Source organism: Heteronotia binoei, chromosome 5 (assembly GCF_032191835.1).
Source record: "Heteronotia binoei isolate CCM8104 ecotype False Entrance Well chromosome 5, APGP_CSIRO_Hbin_v1, whole genome shotgun sequence".
In the NCBI taxonomy this organism is placed as follows: domain Eukaryota; kingdom Metazoa; phylum Chordata; class Lepidosauria; order Squamata; family Gekkonidae; genus Heteronotia; species Heteronotia binoei.
This window is the reverse complement of record NC_083227.1, coordinates 96,522,080-96,544,401: the sequence shown is the minus strand read 5'-3', so window position 1 is coordinate 96,544,401 and position 22,322 is coordinate 96,522,080. Positions and strand designations below refer to the sequence as shown.

At 41.0% G+C, this 22,322-nt stretch overlaps 1 protein-coding gene across 2 annotated transcripts in view; it reads left to right on the top strand.

Moving 5' to 3' along the window:
* SYN2 (synapsin II) overlaps positions 1 to 22,322 on the top strand; it is a 454,742-nt gene that overhangs the window by 218,099 nt on the left and 214,321 nt on the right. For both annotated transcript variants that reach the window (XM_060239868.1, XM_060239867.1), the window contains exons 2-4: positions 11,127 to 11,184; positions 13,284 to 13,375; positions 16,354 to 16,510. In XM_060239868.1, coding sequence (XP_060095851.1) covers positions 11,127 to 11,184; positions 13,284 to 13,375; positions 16,354 to 16,510 — 307 coding nt within the window. The remainder of the gene's footprint in view (positions 1 to 11,126; positions 11,185 to 13,283; positions 13,376 to 16,353; positions 16,511 to 22,322) is intronic.

Genomic DNA, 22,322 nt, shown 5'->3' with positions numbered 1-22,322 from the left:
TTTTATATGCCAGTATCCCATTTCAGTTGGGGTTGCCCACCTCCAGGCTTGGGTTTGGATATCTCTTGGAATTACAACTGTTACCAGTCTATAAAAATCAGTTCCTCTGAAGAAAATGACTGCTTTGGAGAGTGTACTCAATGACATTCATTCAGTTCAGTTTCTTTTCAATACAAGATCAGCCTGGAAAGTATTAATAAAAATGATAAAAACTCTATGGCCCTCTTCAGGCTCTACCCTCAAATCCCTAGGAATTTTTCAGTCTGGAAGTAGCAACACTGATCTCAACCATTTCTGAAAATAGCTACACAGAGTAGGGTTATACATCAGACATTACAGATGGCTCAGTTAAAGAACACGTTTGATATCTTCTTTGGTGGATAACATAAAGGTGACTGTTCAATGCAAATAATTCCAACGACTCTATTTTATATGATTCAGAATTGCTGTGTGCTATGAGCACAAAATATTTCTTTGTGTTGGTTTGCATAATCCTGGACACCGGATATAACAAAGGCTATAAAGACAAAAAACCCAACAACTCTGCAACAAAAAACACAAATTCTGAAATTTCTTGATATCTGTAGTATTTACATAATAATACATATTTAGCAATAATTAACACATTGTTCTTGATTTGCTAGTACCTGGGTTCAAATATCTACTCATCCATAAAGCTTAAAATATGACCAGTGTACCCTCTGAGCTGAGTTAGTGTGAGCTAGCTTGCATTTTTTTTAGCTTCCAGCTCACAAATTTTTGTCTCAGCTCAGGAAAAATGGTTCTAGAGCAAACTAAGTTATGCAGTAGCTCACAACTTTAATGCCAGTAGTTCACAAAGTAGAATTTTTGCTCACAAGATTCCACAGCTTAGAGGGAACATTGAATGTGACATTAAGGCAGTCATACTGCCTCAGGCAATCCTATCTTAAAACATGATTCTGAATTAAAAGGAAATAACTTTCATGTATATTGCCTTTCTGTGCTATGCACATATGACAATTTAGAATAAAAGCACCAGCCATTTATAGCAAATTTATGTTCTTTCTACCAATCCAGAAAACACATTGTAAATTTTGTATTTTAAAAAATGTATGTAGCAAAAATGGTCCCAATGAAAAACTGATTAAAGAAACAAATACATATGTGTAGATGTTTTTGTTACAGATATCCCTGAGAGAGACCAATGATCATCATTTAGCACTGGACTTCAAGTAGCAATGATTAAAATGTCAACACTGATTTAAACAGATTGCAAAACAGAAACATGTCCAGAAACAAAACATGAGCCCACCATGGGATAGGGCAGGATATAAGTGCAATGAATGAATAAATAAATAAATAAATAATAAAGACTTATTCATTCACTCACCTTGGATTGGTATCTGCTGTTTTCTACACAAGAGGGCAGCAAAAACCAGCAGCTGTATGTTTCATCGTGTGGGTTTTTGCAAAATCCACCAAGGATAATGGTAAAGACTGGAGGCAGCTGTATTCTTTAAAGCGGCAATTAGAAATAGACCTTGAGTAACAAAATTGTAGATTTTTTAAAAAATATATATGGGCATATAAAATGCTACTAAGTGAACTGTACCTGCACAGTTTAAAATTGTCTTTTAGTTTTATCTTAGCAGAATTAAAGGATTGGCAGATATGAATATGTGAACCACATGAAGCTGTTTATTTAGACAATTTTTGACCTACTTGTATAACTCCCAAAGTGAGATACAGAAAAGAATAAAAATAAATATCACAGTAAAACAATAAATCAGTTTATGTACATAATGACAGAAAGACTGTGCAACTAAAGCTGCAGCTGGCACTTCTCAGCTTCATTAACCACCAAAGACCTGAATAAATAGACAAATTATTTTAGGCCTTCTTTAAAGGGCCAAGATCCTTGACTGGTCAAGCCATATAGTTGATTCCATGGTTTTGGGGCTACTGGTATTTGATAGATCTTCAAAGAAGCCCAGGGTCTCTACAAAGAAGCAGGCATTGTCAAACCACCTCTGAATGTCTCTTGCCTTGAAAACCCCATGAAATCACTACAATTTGATGACACTTTCTACCACCGCCACAAAAAAATTACACCACCACAAAAATTACAGTTCATTGGTGACTTAATATAATGTAGGATCATTTTTAAAAGTTCAGTGTTGAAACTTAATGAGTGAAGGCATCATCATGTTCTGGGCCAGCTGAAGCTTCTAAATTAAATTAATGGGCAGTCTCACAAATTGTAGTAGTCCAGTCAGGAAGTTCCTGGGTGTGTATTGCAGTGGCTAGATTCTTCTTTTCCAGGATGAAGAATAGCTGGTGAATTAGTCAAGGCTGAAAAAGTACACTTAGTCACTGCCTCAGCCTGAGCATTTAGCAGTAGAATCAACAATGCTCCAAAAATAGAAATCTGATTTGGAGGAGAAAGTAATGGAATCCCAATCAAGGTAGGCATATCAAGCATTTTATCTGTTCTAAAAGTGTCCACTACAAGCAATTCAGTCATTTTTCGATTAATTTTCAATTAATCCATCATATCTTCTGTGTAGTCCCACATGGGAACAGTGGATGTGCAGGCCTGCATGTTCCTGACAGCTTGGGACATTTACACACTCTTTATCATGGGTCCAGTCAAATGGCACCTGCATATTTATAAGGTGGGAGAGCGTGTCCCTCCCTCAGTTTTTTTTTTCTTGCTGCCACTAAAAATGGGTGTGTCTCTAGTCTCCTGAAAGAAAAAAAAAGAAGAGATCCTTTAGAAAAGATAATTGCTCAGTTTATGGGTTGCAGTCAGATTGGGAGGCTGGTGTGATTCGAGTGCACCCCTATTACCCCATTACATTTTGTGATGGAGATTTTCTGTCAGATTCTCACTCTGATCCAGTCACACTGCACACTTCTTCCGTGGTTGACTGTTCAGATTTGTACTGCGTGTCAACTATGGAGTGTGAGGTCTGGTCTTTTAAATAAAAGAAATAATAGCTTTGACTTTTTAAGCATATACCTTGGGTGTGCATGTGTGTGCTCATGCATATGCTCTACCTTTTTTTGGACAAATTATTAGGGACTGTGGTCTTGACTACTGTGTATTGTCCTATTCCATTGATTGTATTGACTCATCGTGTAATCTGCTTTCAGCCCCATTGAGAAAGGTGGACTATAGATAATGAAAATAATAAATAACAGTTAATTGTTTGGCAAGCTCTGGGCTTGCTTGCCCTTTTTTGTTCCTAATAACTCTCACAAGATGTTTATGTTTTTATATTCACCTGATTCAAAAACAGGCATCAAGTTTAATTATAATATTTCCATTAAAATTCATTTATACTGTCAGGGGAACAAATACTGCAGATTCCAAGTGGGGGAGAATAAATTTTAAAAGAAACTTGAACTTTCAAACTGAATTAAAGCTGTCATAAAATTAACATCCCCAACCACTCCTCTCACACCAGAAGGATACTGTGGTCAGTAATACTGAAACTCATTGATTGATAGATCCAGATGAATCAACAATGACAGTCCCTAGGTTCTCCAACAAGGTAAGCACAGCAGTCTTGGTACAAAATCCTCTGAAGACAATTTTAACATGTGCTACATCTTCCAGTGCACTGCACTGTATCATAATCAATCATTTACAGTTATGGTACTTAGGGAAATTATAATTATATCTTCCTGGGAGCAGAAGAATGGCATGTACTTATGGTGGATAACTTTGCTAATGAAAATTCTACATGAAAGGCAGTTGAATTATGGACGTGTAGGAGCAGAGTTTCACATATGGCAGGTTTTTTAAAATAAATGTATTCATAGGATTTATATGTTCAAATTATATGGAATCTGTCACCTTACCTTTCATGATCCTTACTTAACTACATATCTATTTAGTTTTTAGAATGTTACATGGTGCAGGATTCTCCCCCCACCACCACCTCTATGAATGGTCTTCCAGTCTTCTGCCTACTGAGAGTGGGGCTTGTGGAGTTTATTAAGGACACCATGAGCTTTTCTATCATGTTGTAAGAGAGAGACTCAAAACTTCCATTGTGTCTAGGATTCACAAGCAAGAAGTACTAACCATAGCACTTTTGTAGAAGTAATGTGGATGCTAGTCTCATTGCCTGATTAAGAACATAAGAGAAGCCATGTTGGATCAGGCCAACGGCCCATCCAGTCCAACAATCTATGTCACACAGTGGCAAAATTTTTTGTATATACACACACACTGTGGCTAATAGCCACTGATGGACCTGTGCTCCATATTTTTATCTAAACCCCTCTTGAAGGTGGCTATACTTGTGGCCGCCACCACCTCCTGTGGCAGTGAATTCCACATGTTAATCACCCTTTGGGTGAAGAAGTACTTCCTTTTATCCGTTTTAACCTGTCTGCTCAGCAATTTCATCGAATGCCCACGAGTTCTTGTATTGTGAGAAGGGGAGAAAAGTACTTCTTTCTCTACTTTCTCCATCCCATGCATTATCTTGTAAACCTCTATCATGTCACCCCGCAGTCGACGTTTCTCCAAGCTAAAGAGTCCCAAGCGTTTCAACCTTTCTTCATAGGGAAAGTGCTCCAGCCCTTTAATCATTCTAGTTGCCCTTTTCTGGACTTTCTCCAATGCTATAATATCCTTTTTGAGGTGCGGCGACCAGAACTGCACACAGTACTCCAAATGAGACCGCACCATCAATTTATGCAGGGGCATTATGATACTGGCTGATTTGTTTTCAATTCCCTTCCTAATAATTCCCAGCATGGCGTTGGCCTTTTTTATTGCACATGCACACTGTCTTGACATTTTCAGTGAGTTATCTACCATGACCCCAAGATCTCTCTCTTGGTCAGTCTCTGCCAGTTCACACCCCATCAACTTGTATTTGTAGCTGGGATTCTTGGCCCCAGTGTGCATTACTTTGCACTTGGCCACATTGAACCGCATCTGCCACGTTGACGCCCACTCACCCAGCCTCAACAGATCCCTTTGGAGTTCCTCACAATCCTCTCTGGTTCTCACCACCCTGAACAATTTAGTGTCATCCGCAAACTTGGCCACTTCACTGCTTACTCCCAACTCTAAATCATTTATGAACAAGTTAAAGAGCATGGGACCCAGTACCGAGCCCTGCGGCACCCTACTGCTTACTGTCCTCCACTGCGAAGACTGCCCATTTATACTCACTCTCTGCTTCCTATTACTCAGCCAGTTTTTGATCCACAAGAGGACCTGTCCTTTTACTCCATGACTCTCAAGCTTTCTAAGGAGCCTTTGATGAGGAACTTTATCAAAAGCTTTCTGGAAGTCAAGGTAAACAACATCTATCGGGTCTCCTTTGTCCACATGTTTGTTCACCCCCTCAAAGAAATGTAACAGGTTAGTGAGGCAAGATCTTCCCTTGCAGAACCCATGCTGAGTCTTCCTCAATAACCCGTGTTCATCAATGTGCCTACTCATTCTGTCCTTGATAATGGTTTCTACCAACTTTCCCAGTATTGAAGCCAGACAGTCTGGCCTGTAATTTCCCGGATCTCCTCTGGAACCCTTTTTAAAGATGGGGGTGACATTTGCTACCTTCCAGTCCTCAGGAATGGAGGCAGATTTCAATGAAAGATTACAGATTTTTGTTAGAAGATCCACAAGTTCAACTTTGAGTTCTTTCAGAACTCAAGGATGTATGCCATCCGGACCTGGTGACTTATTTGTCTATCAGTTGTAGGACCTCCTCTTTTGTCACCTCAATCTGACTCAGGTCTTTCAACACCCCTTCCAAAATTAGTGGTTCTGGGGTGGGCAAAAAGTTCTCGTCTTCCACAGTGAAGACTGAGGCAAAAAATTCATTTAGCTTCTCAGCCATTTCCCTATCCTCCTTCAGTAATCCTTTTACCCCATGGTCATCCAAGGGCCCCACTGCCTCCCTGGCTGGTTTCCTACTTCTAATATATTTGAAGAAATTTTTATTGTTGGTCTTTATGTTTTTTGCAATATGCTCCTCATAGTCCTTTTTTGCCTACCTGATCACAGTCTTGCATTTGATTTGCCACAGCCTGTGTTCCCTTTTACTAATCTCACTTGGACTGGTTTTCCACCGCTTAAAGGAGTCCTTCTTACCTTTTACAGCTTCCATTACTTTGTTTGTTAAAACCATGCAGGCCTTTTCTTATGCCTCTTTCTTATTGTAAACCAGACCTCTAGTTCTCATTAGAACTAGTCTTGCCACCTGGTTTAATTAGTTTTCAAGAATCAGCCAAGTGCTTAGATCTGGTTCATTGACAATATAATGTGCTATGTTTGTGGCTAACTCTTTAAAAAGGAAAATATAATAAAATGATTATATTCCTATTAACAACATAGTGGGTGCTTTCACATGGTGACTGTTTGCAAGTAGATTTTGTTGTTCTTACACAGTAAAAATCCAGTTGCAAAGTGCATTATTTCATATGTGTGAACTCACCTAATATCTCACCCTGTATAGTTTTGTGTGCTATAGCCATAGGACACAAAAATTAAAATATTATTGCTGACATAGAATAACTATTTTATTAGAGTTGAATAACTCCGAAGAGTGATGGCAGCAGTATTATCCAAAAGGAAGATTTGTACAAAATAAGTTAGCTGTACATACACCCAGAACTGCCTTAAAATGAATCAGACTCTTGGTCCATCAAAGTTAGTGTATTCTACTCAGACTGGCAGTGGAAGTCCAGAGTCTCATGGTAAGGTCTTTCACCCATTACCTGATCCTGTTCGCTGGGATGCCACAGATTGAACTTGCGGCTTTCTGCATGCCATCAGATTCTCTACCAGTGAGCCATAGCCCCTCCTGTAGGTGATGTATTCCTGGGGATGAAAAAGTCATGATCTTACTGGTGCTACCTCCCTCATTTCTAGATCCATAAGCAAACTCATGGATTAAAGAAAATACATCTGAATCATATAATTTGCTACATTTTTGCCACAAAATTCTTGCATGACTGTCTATTCATTAGCATATTTTGTAACTTCATAGGAGACCTCTGCAATGTGTACTGCAAATGAAGTTATAAAAAATGCCTACACAGAACCAACTTCAGCAACTTTTCCCTATCTGGCATGATTCTTTCTTGGTCTCTTTTCCTCAAGAAAGTTTCAAAAATTTCAAAATTTCTAGAATGATGGATTTTGGCCTGGTAGTTTTCCACTGATTATGTGGTATGATCCTGGGATCCTGAACAATGCTCCTACCAAAATTCATGGATTTCAGTATGGTAGCTCACAGCTCAAGTTGCCAGAAGTTGCATGAGAAAATAGGTCTCTGAAAAATCCAAATTTGTATTAATTAGTGGGTTTATAGGGAAACAGTCTGACATGTCTATGATTAGCTAGTGCCTATTGGAAATTTGATTAAGTGGCCTTAGTTGATGTCAAAAAGAAAAATTTAGCAGATTGGCTCTTCGAGGAAGCATTTAATGTGAAACGTGATCCAAGTTGACGGGCACGTAAAGGGAACATCACCTTTAAAGCTTGGATTTGTATGGAATTTGGATACCACACAGAATTGAGCAAGCGGTGTGAAGGACTGAGCATCCTCTGGACATTTGAAGTTTTGTGGATCCTTTCCTTTTGTGAGCTATTTCTGTATACCGTGTATTTGGTATTATTGAAAACAAACAGAGACAAACAAGAGAGACTTTATATATACATATTTTATTGTGTTTTGTACACAGTTGTTGTTTTTTCTGTCATATACTGTGTTGTCACTTTATGAGGTGTCTCTCAATTGCACAGCAGAGCTACTGAGCCAAGACTCTCTGCCTTCCACTGGCTGAGGCTTCTCCCCCTCCTGATACTCTGGGAAGGGAGGAAAACAGTGAAAGCTTACTATGGCCAGTCCTCAATCACATGGGAGAGAAACAACCAACAAAGTTTTATTCAAGCTATGCACTTTTTATCTTGCTGCACAGAGAGAGAGAGGGCTGTTGGGCTCATATGCTGCGGCTCTCCTTGGTGCAACTGGGTTTGCCTCCCCTTTATCACTGTATTTATGCCCTTGTGATCCAGTCTCTCAATATGAAAGCAATGTGAATGATTTAGATGAGCAGAGCTTTTTTTCAGTAGAAAAAGCTCATCAGGAACTCGTTTGCATATTAGACCACACCCCCTGATGCCAAGCCAGCTGGAACTGTGTTCCTGTGCATTCCTGTTAAGAAAAAGCCCTGTAGATGAGGAATAACATCAAAACAGTGAGGTGGACTGGGCTGAGAGTGTATGCCAGACCAAGTTCATCCAGTACATTTCCTTTGTAGATTGGGGATTTTGAACTTAGACTTCCGAGACTGTAGGCTGAAACTGATTACTATACATTGCTTTCTCTCTATTCTTGGACTGCTACATAGGAGCTATAGTTATTTCTCTGAGGAAGACTATAGTTTTGTAAACACACACATAATCCTCAGTCTGTGTCATGGTGCCTTCACATGTTCTTGACCAGCACAAGAAGCAACTTATGTACAAAAGCACACAATGCCCAGCCATTTCATTTTTCCTCTGTGTCTTAGGCTCAAAGTATTAACCATGAGGATTCTGTAATGAATGTCAATAAATCAAAAGTAGATTTTCAGCTTACAGATACAGACTTGAACAACAATTGAACAGCATACTCAGGATTGCTACAGCACAGACATTGTCTCCAGGTTTTGATGCAATAATTCAGAGACGACGTCTCAGTTATCAGAGACTGTTAAATAAAAAAAGAGTGCCAGTGTTTTAAGAACATTTTATTTTAAGGGTTTTTTTTTAAAAAAAATGTTTAATTGTGTTTGTCTGTGTCCCTTATAAAATTTATATCTCCGCTACCTGGGATTACATTTTATGACACGCATGGCCTGGATTGACCAAGGTCTCATTTATGTCAGATCTTGCCCTCATAACAAATGAGTTTGACGCCCCTGGTAACTATTATGGGCCCATTCCCTATGAAGGGTTATAAAAATAGTAGCTGTTTCAATAACGAAAAATATCTTAAGAAGTATCATGCTAGTCTTACAGCAAGTACTACAAACCAGCAAAGAAAATTGCTAAGATTTGAGAAAAAAATATCTTTGTACTTGTACAAATTATGAGTTATAGTTCCAAAATAGTTTCTGCAGCCAGAGTTGTCTAAAAGAGGTCCTAAATTAAACCTAGATCTACTTCATTTTTGCTACCAGAATTAAATGGAAACATTTTACACTCTGAAGATGAAATAATATTGTTTCTTTTACATCATTAATTCATTTTTCATGTCTTTCAATTATCTTTCCATCCAAAGAAAAGAAGAAACTATATTTGCTGCCTTAAATTCATCTACAATATCATCAATTGATGCAGCCCCAATTGATGAGAATTGGGGAGACAAAGAGAGAATTAAAATATTCAAAGGCAGAAATACATACTTTTATTTTTGTACTATACATCTTTGCTTTCATTTTACTCCATATATTTTTATATATGTGCTGCCAAAGCATATTTATGCAATGCAAACTCTGTAGTTATTCAGTGAGTTCTTGCCTCTCTCATTCAGACATTTGCACCCACAAAGAAAAGGCTTGGGCCTATGTTAAGCTGTCAGTGGTCAAATGCTAACTGAGATTGCATACTATCGATCATAAGATATAAGCTAAATGTACCAACAGTCAAACACTGTCAAATATCTTCCTGAGAACTTGAGTTCTGTAGAAGTCTTTTAGAGTTCTTCAGTATGATCAGCTAATGAGGGACAAGCTTACCTGAAAGACATCTTTCTCAAAACTGTCACCTTTCTCTTTCTGTTTCAGTTTTATGCAGTGTCTCCTGTACTTGCACAATTTCACATACACATGTATAATTTCACAGCAATATTTGAGTTTGAAAACTGAGACTGGAAACTCTTCTGTTTCGGTCATGCAAGTTAATCACTAAGAACTTGTCTGGTTGTATTGGCTGTCAATTTCATAATCACAAATAAAGCTTGCATTTTTTGATCACCAAATTACAGGCTTTTAGCTTCTCTTCCTACATTGCAGTCACAAGCCATAAACAATAACATACACTGAATTTGCCAGGAAGTAACTTTTTTTTGTAGTGAATTTCATATAAAGTGAAGGGAAGTATCCATAATTTTGCTCTCCAGCCCACTGTAAAACTATTTTAGCATTGTTTTGTTAACATTTCTCAAAAACTGGCAAGTTGCACTCTCTTTTAAAGAATCATGCCCTACCACCACTGGTTGCCTTGCACAGTGGCTATTAAGCAGTCAGGGGATCACAGTCATCACCAAATAAGACCTTACTGGAGTTTCTAAAGGCTTAATATTCCCCCTTTCCATTCTAGAATGTAATTTAGGTATTAAATGTATATATGTCATTATAGTTCCGAATTTCTAAGTTAGTATGCTGGGAATAATTAAGGTTTGTTGATGTTTTTGTAAGCACTGAAAGCGCCACTTAACTTTGGAATGGGCCCAAGTTCTCAGTAATTGAATGCATCAAAAGTTAGTCAAAGTTTACTCCCCTGAATCTGGGAATCCAATAATATGCACCATAAGGTTACTTAAGAGGAAGAACCAAGAACAATCTTTTAAGGTTCAAACATTCAGGAAGATGTTAATACTTTTAAACTTTAATTTGCAATGCTTCTGTGGCATTAAGCCACTGGAAGTACTCCTGGAGTCTGATTTTGTTAGACTCCAGATGGCAAAATTTAATGTTCCGTATTAGTGTTTATTTTCAAAGCTGAAGTCATTTGTTGAAACATGAATTTTGCCAGAGATCGGTTGTTTAATAATTACCTCATACAGCGGATGTTTACAAGGAAAAGGTGAATCTGAGCAGTAGTACTTCACCCTAATTGTAATACTGTCCATATGCCAATATATAAAATAGATTCTAATATGTTTTCAAGATCAGGTCTATGTTGTAGATATATAAAACATATACAAGATGTATTGTTTTAAAATAGAGACATTAATATAATGGTTTTACTTTAATATGTTCAATTGAAAAAAAAATATTTCTCAGCTTGCTAAAGAATAAAAAAATGGGCTTGCTAAAGAATAGTGCATTAATAATTATTTTTGCACAATTACCTAAAGTCAAACATCATGTAATAGTATTAATAATTTTGGTTTTTTCAGGGTCAAGAGTTTTCGAGGGAAAAAAATCCATGGGGAATATGACATCAAAGTTGAACAGGTAATAAACAACCAAATTGCTGAAAGATTTTATGCATATGATTTTTCTCCTAGAACATTAAAACCTCTACAGAGGTTGCCAAGAATGGAACAAATTGCAAGACTCCCTCCTCCCCCTCCCTGTGTGAAGATGAATTATGTTTAGGTTACTGAATTATGTCTATCAAATATTGAAATACAGTTTATATTGATGAACCATTTAGCACTTAGTGATCATCCGGTGAATAATAATAAGTGTGTGGATGGGGGTGTATGCTTTTGTTGTAAACATTACTGTACATAACCCCCCTCCCCCCAAAAAAAACTTTATTGTAAAAGAAGCAAAATATATCAAGTTCCTTCTCAGCCAATTATCTTCTAGGATCAAGTCATGAACCCAAAAGGCCACAACAAATTTATGTATTTATTTACACAAAAAGCAGTGGGCTAGATCCTACAAACTCTTTGTGCAAGTCTTCATGTTAACATCACATAAACTCAGTTAAACTAATTATAGTGTTGAGCCAACCAGCGTTTGTGCGATCATCTGCAAGCTGAGTCCTGACTTCACAAACTAGACTTCCTTTGTGGTCTGCCATCTGATTACTGACCCTTCTGAGCTCTGAGAAGGTAAGGCTAGTCTGGACTATTAGGGGTGCTGTTTTCACCAATGTAAATTGCCTGGAGCCTCTTATAGCCACCTTCAAGAGCGGTTTAGATAAAAATATGGAGCACAGGTCCATCAGTGGCTATTAGCCACAGTGTGTGTGTGTATATAAAAATTTTTGCCACTGTGTGACACAGAGTGTTGGACTGGATGGGCCGTTGGCCTGATCCAACATGGCTTCTCTTATGTTCTTATGTTCTCATGCCAGTGGGGAATAGGCGACTCATAAATAAATGTTAAAATAAACAATGATTTTGTGTTATGTTGGATCTCAGCCTTTGCTTGGGAGGAGCTTCAACAATACCCTTCCACCAAATAGAAACCGTCTTTCTGCCAAGCAAAAGCTCTGTAGGATGGAAATAATTATCTTGCAATTTACATAAAATCGGTAGAGTTGACTGACGGTGTTCTGGTGCCAACCTGGAAGTTCAAGTTCTTATAATAAAAAAGTTGGTAGATGAAGCCAACACTGATTATTATGTATAATACTTAGAATAATATATATCAAATATTTTTTTTTCTCCTTAAAGATCCCATTCAGATAACCAGGACTTTTTAATAGCAGGAACTCCTTTGCATATTAGGCCACACACCCCTGATGTATCCAATCCTCCAAGAGCTTACAGGGCTCTTAGTACAGTGCCCACTGTAAGCTCCAGGAGGACTGGCTACTTCAGGGGTGTGTGGCCTAATATGCAAAGGAGTTCTTGCTACAAAAAAAGCCCTGCAGATAACCATTTTAGCACATGTTTGACCACACATCTGTACTTGATATGTGGTAAAAATCCTTTAGCAGGATGACTTTTTTGTTAATTTGTTTGAATGTTTTATCCTACTTTTCTCTCATTCCAGTTACTCAGAACAGCTTAGAAAATGTGCATGCAACAAAATACAATTTAAATTAAATACATACAATTCAACAGTTTACCTAGATACTAATCCCACCATCACCTTTCACTCAAGAGTCTAAGAGTCAAAGGACAGAGAGGCCTTTGATTCTTGCCCTTCAGCTTTCAACAAAGGCTTGTGCCTCTGACCATCCCACGACTTTAGATTAGTTACAGAAAGGGAGAGACAAATGCTCAGTCCAGGTCTAACTCGGCTGATTAGACAACCAAGTGAGAGAGCTCAGCCCAGAGTTCACTTTCTGAAAAAGGTGATGTGTTTGTTTTGGTCTTCATGTGAAAAATGTTTCCAAAAGCAGCTTGCATACTAATGTGATGGTTATGACTCTTCTGTTCCTATAGCAACATTTTGTAGCTTCAGTTTCAGGGAATGTTGCATTGACTATTCATCTGTCTTGTCACACTGCTATTAAGGTAGAGATAGAAGCACTTACTGAGACTATATGTAGACCTGATAACCTAAACCCACCGAAAGGCATTAACAGTGTAAAAGTATGCAAACATTTTCTAGTCTAACAGGTGTATTAATACTGAACCTTTTTCTTTCAGGCCCAATTTTCTGAGGTCAATTTAATTGCTCATGCTGATGGCAATTATGCCATAGACATACAAGCATTCCGAAATGGCACTAAAATTGTCAGGTAAGTTTCCTTCCCACTTAAAAAGGTGGTTCGGTTCAGGCGGCACCTAAACCAAATCCCAATCCAAACTGAGCCGAGGGGGCCCCACCTGATTCAAACCAGTCCACTTTGCCACCACTGGGATAAAGGTGGCAGGGATCACCCTGGAAAGGATTCCCCTTCTCCCTTTCTCCTGGCATGGCTCACTGCAGCTGGGAGTAAGGGATTGCCTAGGAAGCTGCTTCCCATCTCCCTCTCTCTTGGCTGCACAGACAGGTGAAAGGAAGATGGGATTGTCTGAGAAGAGGCTTCACATCTCCCTCTCTCCTGTCCATGAAGCAAGGAGAAAGGGGGGTGGGATCACCTGGGAAGCTGCTTTCCATCCTCTCTTCTTGCAGCACAGACAGGCGAAACAGACAGGATCACTGAAGAAGAGGCTTTCCATGTCAATAAAAGTATTGACTGACTGAGGCTTCACATCTCCCTTTTTCCTAGCTACATGGCCAGGAGAAAGGGAGCTGGGATTGCCCGGGAAGCTGCTTTACATCTCCCTCTCTCCTGGATGTGCAGCTTTTGCCACAGGCTCAACAGTCTTGGGCTCCTTCCTGCAGCCCCTGTAAACCAGGCTGAAAGAGGGAGCTATTTAAGGGACTACACCAGGGAGCAAGAGGCAACTGAATCAACAGAAAGAGCAGTCCTAGCTTCCTGTAATAGCTGAACTGCTGCAATCTTGTATCATCTGAAGTCTCCAGGCTGATTTCAAGCAGAGACCTATGTAGAGTGCATTACAGTAGTGTAGCCTTGATGTTATCATGGCATGGATCTAGAGGGTCAGATCAGCTAAGTCCAGGTAGGAGGCCATCTTCTGGACTAAACTAATCAGGAAAAATGTTTTTGTTGTAATTAACTTGTTTTTCCAGCAGTAATGCTGGGTTCAATATAGTCTCTAGGCTCTTATCGGAGTCAGCAAAGGTCAACTGAACTCCATCAAAAGTGGGAAATTTGACAATGCTTAAGACTTCATGCTTCTCAACTAGTATCATTTCTGTCTGGACCCAGTTTCAATTTGTTCACTTTCATTTAATCCTAGCAGTCAGACAGTGACTCCAGATCTCTGTTGCATCACCAGAAGATTTGAATATAGAAATATAGAACTGAGTTTCTTCAGCATATTGATTACATTCAGTCACAAAGCTGTAAATGAGTTGCATGGTGCTAGCCACCAAGGCAGGCTAGTTCCCAATGCCAGCCACAAGGTCCAGTCAGTGAACCTACAAGGACTTACAAGTAGTACTTCACTTTCCCATGTATATCCCTTCCCATAATGTTTCCTCTTTTCTTCCTCCTGGCAGCCTCCCCCTCCCCATATTACCTTTCGCTGTTTCCATCTCTCCTTGCCATCTACCCACCAATCTAACATTTTATCATCCCCCATCTTCAACTAATTTTTTTATTTAGTTGCTACATTTGTACTTCACCTTTTCTCCACAATGGGGACCCAAACCAACATACTTAATTTTTTTCCATTTTATGTTCACAACAACCCTGTGAGGTAGGCTGGACTTAGTGTGGGTGACTGTTCTAAGGTCACCCAGCAACATTCCATGGCAAAGTGGAGATTTGAACCTGGGTCTTCTAGTCTGAAATTCTAACTACAATACCACACTGGCTTTTTTGTGCCATCTGCTGTTGAAAATTGGACCCAGATGAGTCATGGAACTTACAGAGTATCATCATCTGGTGGTTGCTTGTGGCTGTAGCTCTGATAAGTTCTCCTTCAAAGGCCAAAAGGAACCCCTATCTCTTTCCTCTGACTTTTACTGACAGAAATTAATACTTTGACTTGCAATACTGTTGTGGTTGCTTAGCAATAGCCAGTGAGGGCATTGGTTTCTTAAAGCTAGAGGTATTGCTTTTATTTTGGAGGGAAGAGAGTGATTAACTTACCAGTGTATTTCTTTTTATATTTCAGATTTATCTGCAAACCTGAAGCTTTTCTCAAGTTTGTAGAAAGAGATGTCTTGTCTGTTCATAGTTCAGTCTCTGGATTTAAGTAGCCACAGTTTTGGCCATGTTGAGAATTAGATATATATTGATGATGTCATACTAGTGATGAAAACTAGAAGTCTAATTTTGGGTGTGCAGCTCACTCCTAAGTATTTGTCACTCAGCACAGTGTACATCCTTTGATGAAAGAAGGCAAAGGATTGCAGCTTTTTATTAGCAAAAGAATTAAAGGTTTTCAAAAATGAACTATTTATTATATAAACTATACACCAATATTCATTTTCAGCCTAACTTAACCATAACTCTCTAATATTTACAAACTCAATCTATGTATACCAGTTTAAGGACTTCTTTCCTAATATCCACTTCAATTAACTTTCTGTTCCAATATCAAATGAAAGATAACAAAAGCTGAATAAATAAAGTTCAAGTGTCCATGTTATTAGAGTCTTTTTTGTTTTTGGATATTTTATCCATTATGACATGCCAAATCCTTTGCACCCATGCTTCTATACTTGGCAAAGATTCCTTTTTCCAACAATGATCAAGTAGCATCCTGACTGCCACAGTGTAATGTCTCAAAGGATATGATTGGCCTTCAGGCATCCTAATAAGTACAGTAGTGGAGACATTTCCAAACTGACATTTCATATTTCACAGTTTCCATTTTGTATTTGTGTCCAATGTTTTCTGGCTATTTTGCATTCCCACCAAATGTGCCAAAAGGAGCTTGATTTTTTTTCCCCACCCTCAGCAGCCTTAATCATCTTAAATAATGCAAACCAGTAAATTATGGGGGGGGGGGGGAGGGGGAATCTCAGGGTGGGGGGTATATATCACCTCCACCCCAAAAAATATTCTCATTTTCAGCTCAGCACTTCTTTTGGTAAACATTTTCAATCTAATTTGCTCTTGCCTTGTAAGTCATTCCTTTCATTTTAAAGAGATTCTTCCACTGTTCATTTTTAAATAAAATATCTGATTCTTCTTAGATCCTTCAAGCCTGATTTTGTTCTCATCCGACAACATTCATTCAGCATGGCCGAAAATGAGGACTTCCGTAACTTAATAATTGGGATGCATTATGCTGGCATCCCAAGTGCCAACTCCCTAGAGTCAATTTACAACTTCTGTGACAAGCCCTGGGTGGTAAGTAATCTGAAATAACTGTGTATTTATATGGAGACAAAGGCTCTTTGGAGCACTATGACAAATTCCTTGTCTTTGCCAACTTCAGAACATGCCTTATATTCACAATTTTTTTCTTTGTAGTCTGAATCATAATGCAAGATGTCAGATATTATAAGCAACTTTTTCCTTGTGCTATTTTAATCGGAGGATATTTTGATAAATAAATTATTAGTAGTTGCTTTAGAACTAGTGTTGCCATCTTCTAGATGGGTCATGGAAATCTCTTGGAATTACAGCTGATCTCCAGAGATCAGTTCCCTTTGATAAAATGAAATTTTGGAAGGTGAACTTCATGACATCATACCTCCACTGATCTCCCTTCCCTCCCCAACTCTGCCCTCTGTAGGCACAGCCTCCAAATCTCCAGGAATTTTCTAAGCTAGAGTTGGCAATTCTATTTAAAACATGTGTTTAGGGATGGGCAGAAACCAGCAAATGTGGTTCAGTTCATGGTTTGTGGCCCACCTATAAACTAAACCATGGAATTTCACAGACAAAATCCCATTCATATGAACTGAACAGTTCAGGATGTTTGTGATGCAGTTCAGGATGTTTGTGATCCACTCACCAACTACAACCCACAGAAATCTGTGGCTTCCCCCCCTGACATTTATACCTGCTGCAGCTTGGCACAAGTCACTTTCCAGCCAATAGCCTGTGGGCATGGATGGGTGCACATCAGGCTGGGTTAGCAACATCTGTCTCACCAATCACTGTTGGTCTGTTCTCCCGCCGAAACCTGCTGCCCTATGGGCAACTCCTCTCCAGGTGGCAACAGCCGCCCCCCCCCCCCCCCAAAAAATGTGCCTCAGAGTCACCTACAAACCAATCGCATTCCCCTGACTGAAATTGGGCTGAAATTGAATCCAGCGAAGACAGAAGTCCTTTGTCTGGGTCAGGGCGCCCGGGAAGGGGAAATACCTCTCCCGGTCTTCGACGGGGCGCCGCTGAAAGCGACGCACCGGGTTAGGAGTCTGGGAGTTTTACTGGAGCCTTCTTTATCAATGGAGGCCCAGATTGCAGCCACTTCCAAGTCAGCCTTTTTTCACCTGAGGCGGGCAAGGCAGTTGGCTCCCTTCCTAGAGCGCCAAGACCTGGCAACGGTACTTCACGCAACGGTCACCTCGAGACTGGATTACTGTAATGCCCTCTACATGGGGCTGCCTCTGTACCGAACCCGGAAGCTGCAGCTGGTGCAGAACGCAGCGGCCAGACTGTTGTTGGGGCTCCCTAAATGGGAGCACATACAGCCTGGGCTGCGCGAGCTGCACTGGCTGCCAGTTACATACCGGATTCGTTACAAAGTGCTGGTCATTACCTTTAAAGCCCTATATGGTCGAGGACCTGTCTACCTTAGGGACCGTCTCTCCCCATACGAACCCCAGAGAGCACTGAGGTCAGCTGGAAAAAACTTGTTGACCACCCCCGGACCGAAAGAGGTAAAGCTGCAATGCACCCGTAACCGGGCCTTCTCCTCTGCAGCCCCGAACCTATGGAACCAACTTCCAGAGGAAATGCGGGCCCTGCGGGACCTTGAACAATTCTGCAGGGCCTGCAAGACCTTCCTCTTCCGACTGGCTTTCGCTGACGAAGAAAGAAATTGCTAATGATTACCGCCATTATAAAAGCACAATTAGCATTAGCACTTTTATCAACTTAATTAAGTGATTTTAAACTTATCAGAATTTTTAATGTTTAATGTTAATGTAACCTTGTCTTTTGTATAAGGGAAATTGAATGATGTTGTTAGCTGCCCTGAGCCTGCTCCGGCGGGGAGGGCGGGATATAAATAAAATTATCTATCTATCTATCTATCTATCTATCTATCTATCTATCTATCTATCTATCTATCTATCTATCTATCTGACTCCCATGTGGGTATGGAAGTGATAGCAACAGGTGACAGACCAACACCTAGTCCCCTGATCTCCCGTTTGAACTGTGTATCCAGTGGGGCACCTGTTACCAAATTTCAGCGGGGCGATCACTGGCATTTTAATGGAACCCAGGCATCCCTATGGTGATGCTGTTGTGATATGTCGCTATAGCACTATAGCCGGAGATCGCATGCCAGCGGGCGAAAAAGGGCGCAAAAACTGCTCCCAGATTAGATATTGGACATTTCACACAGCGCCCCATACCGATTTCAACCCGGAAGGAGGGGTTGAAAACTGGAAGAAGCTGCTCTTTGTTAGTAACGACTCAGGCATGCCTCACTACCGGGACAGCCGCGGGACTGTGTGAAAAGGAGAGAGTGTTCCGGTAGCAGCCAGTTACTGAGTCGGGTCTGTCTGAAATGCTAGCAGAAACCCGTTACTGTTCAGTAACTGACCAGCTTCCATACCGGAATACATAGGCTGTGTGAAAAAGTTCTCTTTCATGTCTTCCACTCTTGCCTGCATATTCAACTGGAACAATGATGAGATTTCAGCTAGTTCTTTAATACCTTAGTGGCATAAATCTCAGAATCACATATAGTGTAACTCAGAAGCAAACTATACATGATGTCTCTGGGAATCTACAATGATATAACTAATCTGCAAAAAGGAATAAGGGGAAATCTGGTATAAATGATGACTATTATATTGGAAAAGGAGTGGTTTAACTCCCCCCACAGTCCTGGCTGGTTTTGAGAGGAACAAATAGGTTGCCAATCCTCAATTGGGGACAGGGGATCCCCTGGTTTGGAGGCCCTCCCCCCCGCTTCAGGGTTATCAGAAAGTGGGGCAGGGATGACGACTGCAGGGCACTCTATTATACTCTATTGAGATCAATTTCCATAAGGTATAATCGAGAAGATCCATGGGCATCTGGGACTTCAGAGGGGCTGTTTATTGAGGAAGGGCCATCAAAATTTCAGCATAGCATCCAGTTCCTCTCCTCAAAACGCTCCCCAAGTTTCAAAGAAGGCGCCCCTATTCTCCATTATTTCCTATGGAAGAAAGGCATTTAAAAGGAACACAGTCTTGTCACACCCTTGTGCTTGTCACACCCTTGATTTTTTTAGTTTTTGGATAAGTTAGTTTTTAGATCCAGGACATAGATGGTGTGAAAGACCCTGAGATCTTGAAGAGTTGTTGCTAGTCAGACCAGACAGTATTGACCTTGATAGACCTTGCTCTGGTTGCTCTTGGACAATCATGTCAATTTTATAACCTACGCAGGTGTGCTAAAGAAACTGCGTGAGTTTACATCACATGCTGTCTTAGATAAAGCATGATTGCATTTTGCAAGAATTTGTCAAGTAAAATCTCTTTAGAACAGCTACACTAGTTCCTCAAGCCAAGGCTCTGCAGTTTACAAACTGATCTGTGAGACCAAAGGCATTGATAAAACAGCCAACCAAGGCCAGTTTGCATAACCAAGCTATATTCCTTTGGAACAGCTTCATACATCCACTCCTTGCAATGCAATTGGTTCTTTTTTTAATTGCAGAGAGTCTTTCCTTCCAGATGGCTGTGTATGCCCATGTCAGTCCCCAGTGAAATATGAAAAATGAGCATGTATGCTAGGGTTGCTGATCCCCAGGTGAGAGCTGGGGACCCCTGGTTTGGAGGCCCTCCCGCTGGTTCAGGGTTATCAGAAAGTGAGGGGGGAATGTCTGATGGGCACTCCATTATACCCTATGGGGACCAATTCCCATGGGGTATAATAGAGAATTGATCTGCGGGTATCTGGGGCTCTGGGGGGCTGTTTTTTGAGATAGAGGCACCAAAATATCAGCATATCATCCAGTGCCTCTCCTCAAAGCACCTTCCAAGTTTCAAAAAGATTGGACCAGGGGTCTAATTCTATGAGCCCCCAAAGAAGGTGCCCCTATCCCCCAGTATTTCCAATAAAGGGAAGGCATTTTAATGGAGCACAATCACTTTAAATGTGATGGCCAGAACTCCCTTCTGAGTTCAGTCGTGCTTGTCACACCTTTGCTCCTGGCTCCACTCTCAAAGTCTCCTGGCTCCACCCCCAAAGTCCCCAGATATTTCTTGAGTCGAACTTGGCAACCCTAGGAACAAATATACCTGATAGATATATCTTCCTTCCTGGTGTTTAATGCAGGAGAGCAGTTTATAACAAGGGAAACAGTGGAGTTGGAAGAGTTAGTGAAGTAACTTCAGTACACCCACATATCTGCTTTTTTCAGCTAAAATGCACATTTGAGATCATGGACCACAAACTCCCTGCTTTCTCTGTTACTTGCATTTCATTCTAAAGACCTTTGTTGTATTCCTTGATTGCTGGAAAACCTTGTAGAAACCCACCATAACCAATGAATAATTGTTGAACATTCAGATAACTGCAACCTTCTGAAAATTTCCATTTAATAGTTATTATTGTTTGTAGTTAGAAATTACTATTTCCACTGGTTTACTACCTCATTTTTCAAGTAACATGGTTAAACTTCTTTCTGGCATAAACTAAGAAGTTTATTTTTGTCCCAATCATCTGGCAAATTAAGAGAATTTGCAGAAGTTCTCATCTCTGATAGCTGAACATGAGATCTCTCAGCAGCTGCCTAAGAAGAAAAAGCTTATTTTTCCTACTATGAAACCAGCATTTTAGCCAATATATTGCCACAGTTGGTCCACGAAGCCATGTTTATTTATTTACTTCATTTGTACCTGCCTTCCTCCCCAGTGGAGACCCAAAGTAGCTTATATTATGAGACTGGCAGATGGAGGCACTGACTTTAAATCAGAGCTTTAAATCATTGCCCCCCCATTCGGAATAATGAGACATACAACCATGTTGGATGAAAAGGGCCACTTTATTGAACTTGCGGCAAGGGAAAAAACATTGGGGTCAGGTTGAGCCAGGGGTCATACCGCTGACCACCTCCTCACCTGAAAACTGGGCGAGCCCCAAGGCCCCGAGCCTGAGCCAACCACACGGCTCAGGCCCGGCCAGCCAGGCACGAGATCCCGTATCGCTGAGCTCCACCCCGTCCCAGCCGTGCAGCCTGGGATGTGGAGGACTCCAAGCGGCGGGATCGCGAGGCTCCCTGAAGCCAACCTCGCGCCGTGCAGCCAAGGTCACCCCAGGGAGACCGTACACCCAAACGGTGTGTTGCCAAGGGAGCTCACCGAAACCCCGAAAGAACATGTTCCCACCATAACCAACCGCCAGTGACCAATTAAGGAACGGCCCCGCCTTAAGCCAATCAGCCAACACTCCGCCTGCAGTACAAGGTAGGCGAAAACACTCTCAAGACGGGCCAATGCACTTGAGAGCGAAAAATTCCTACCTGGCCCCGTAAACAATGGCGACCAGCCTGTGCCTGCACTGCATGACGGGCGGGCGGGCGGGCCGACGAAACCCTGGAGCAACTGCGCCACAAGGGGCCGGGCCAGCCTTAAAAGGCAGCCCGCCCCCTGGCCGTTGCGGGCTGAACCATTGTCTCCCTCCTGCAGGGGAGGCAATGAACGGCCCCCAGCCTAGGGCGGGCTTTGCTCGCTCGGCTGGGAGGGGCCGAATTGCCCCCCCATTCGGAATAATGAGACATACAACCATGTTGGATGAAAAGGGCCACTTTATTGAACTTGCGGCAAGGGAAAAAACATTGGGGTCAGGTTGAGCCAGGGGTCATACCGCTGACCACCTCCTCACCTGAAAACTGGGCGAGCCCCAAGGCCCCGAGCCTGAGCCAACCACACGGCTCAGGCCCGGCCAGCCAGGCACGAGATCCCGTATCGCTGAGCTCCACCCCGTCCCAGCCGTGCAGCCTGGGATGTGGAGGACTCCAAGCGGCGGGATCGCGAGGCTCCCTGAAGCC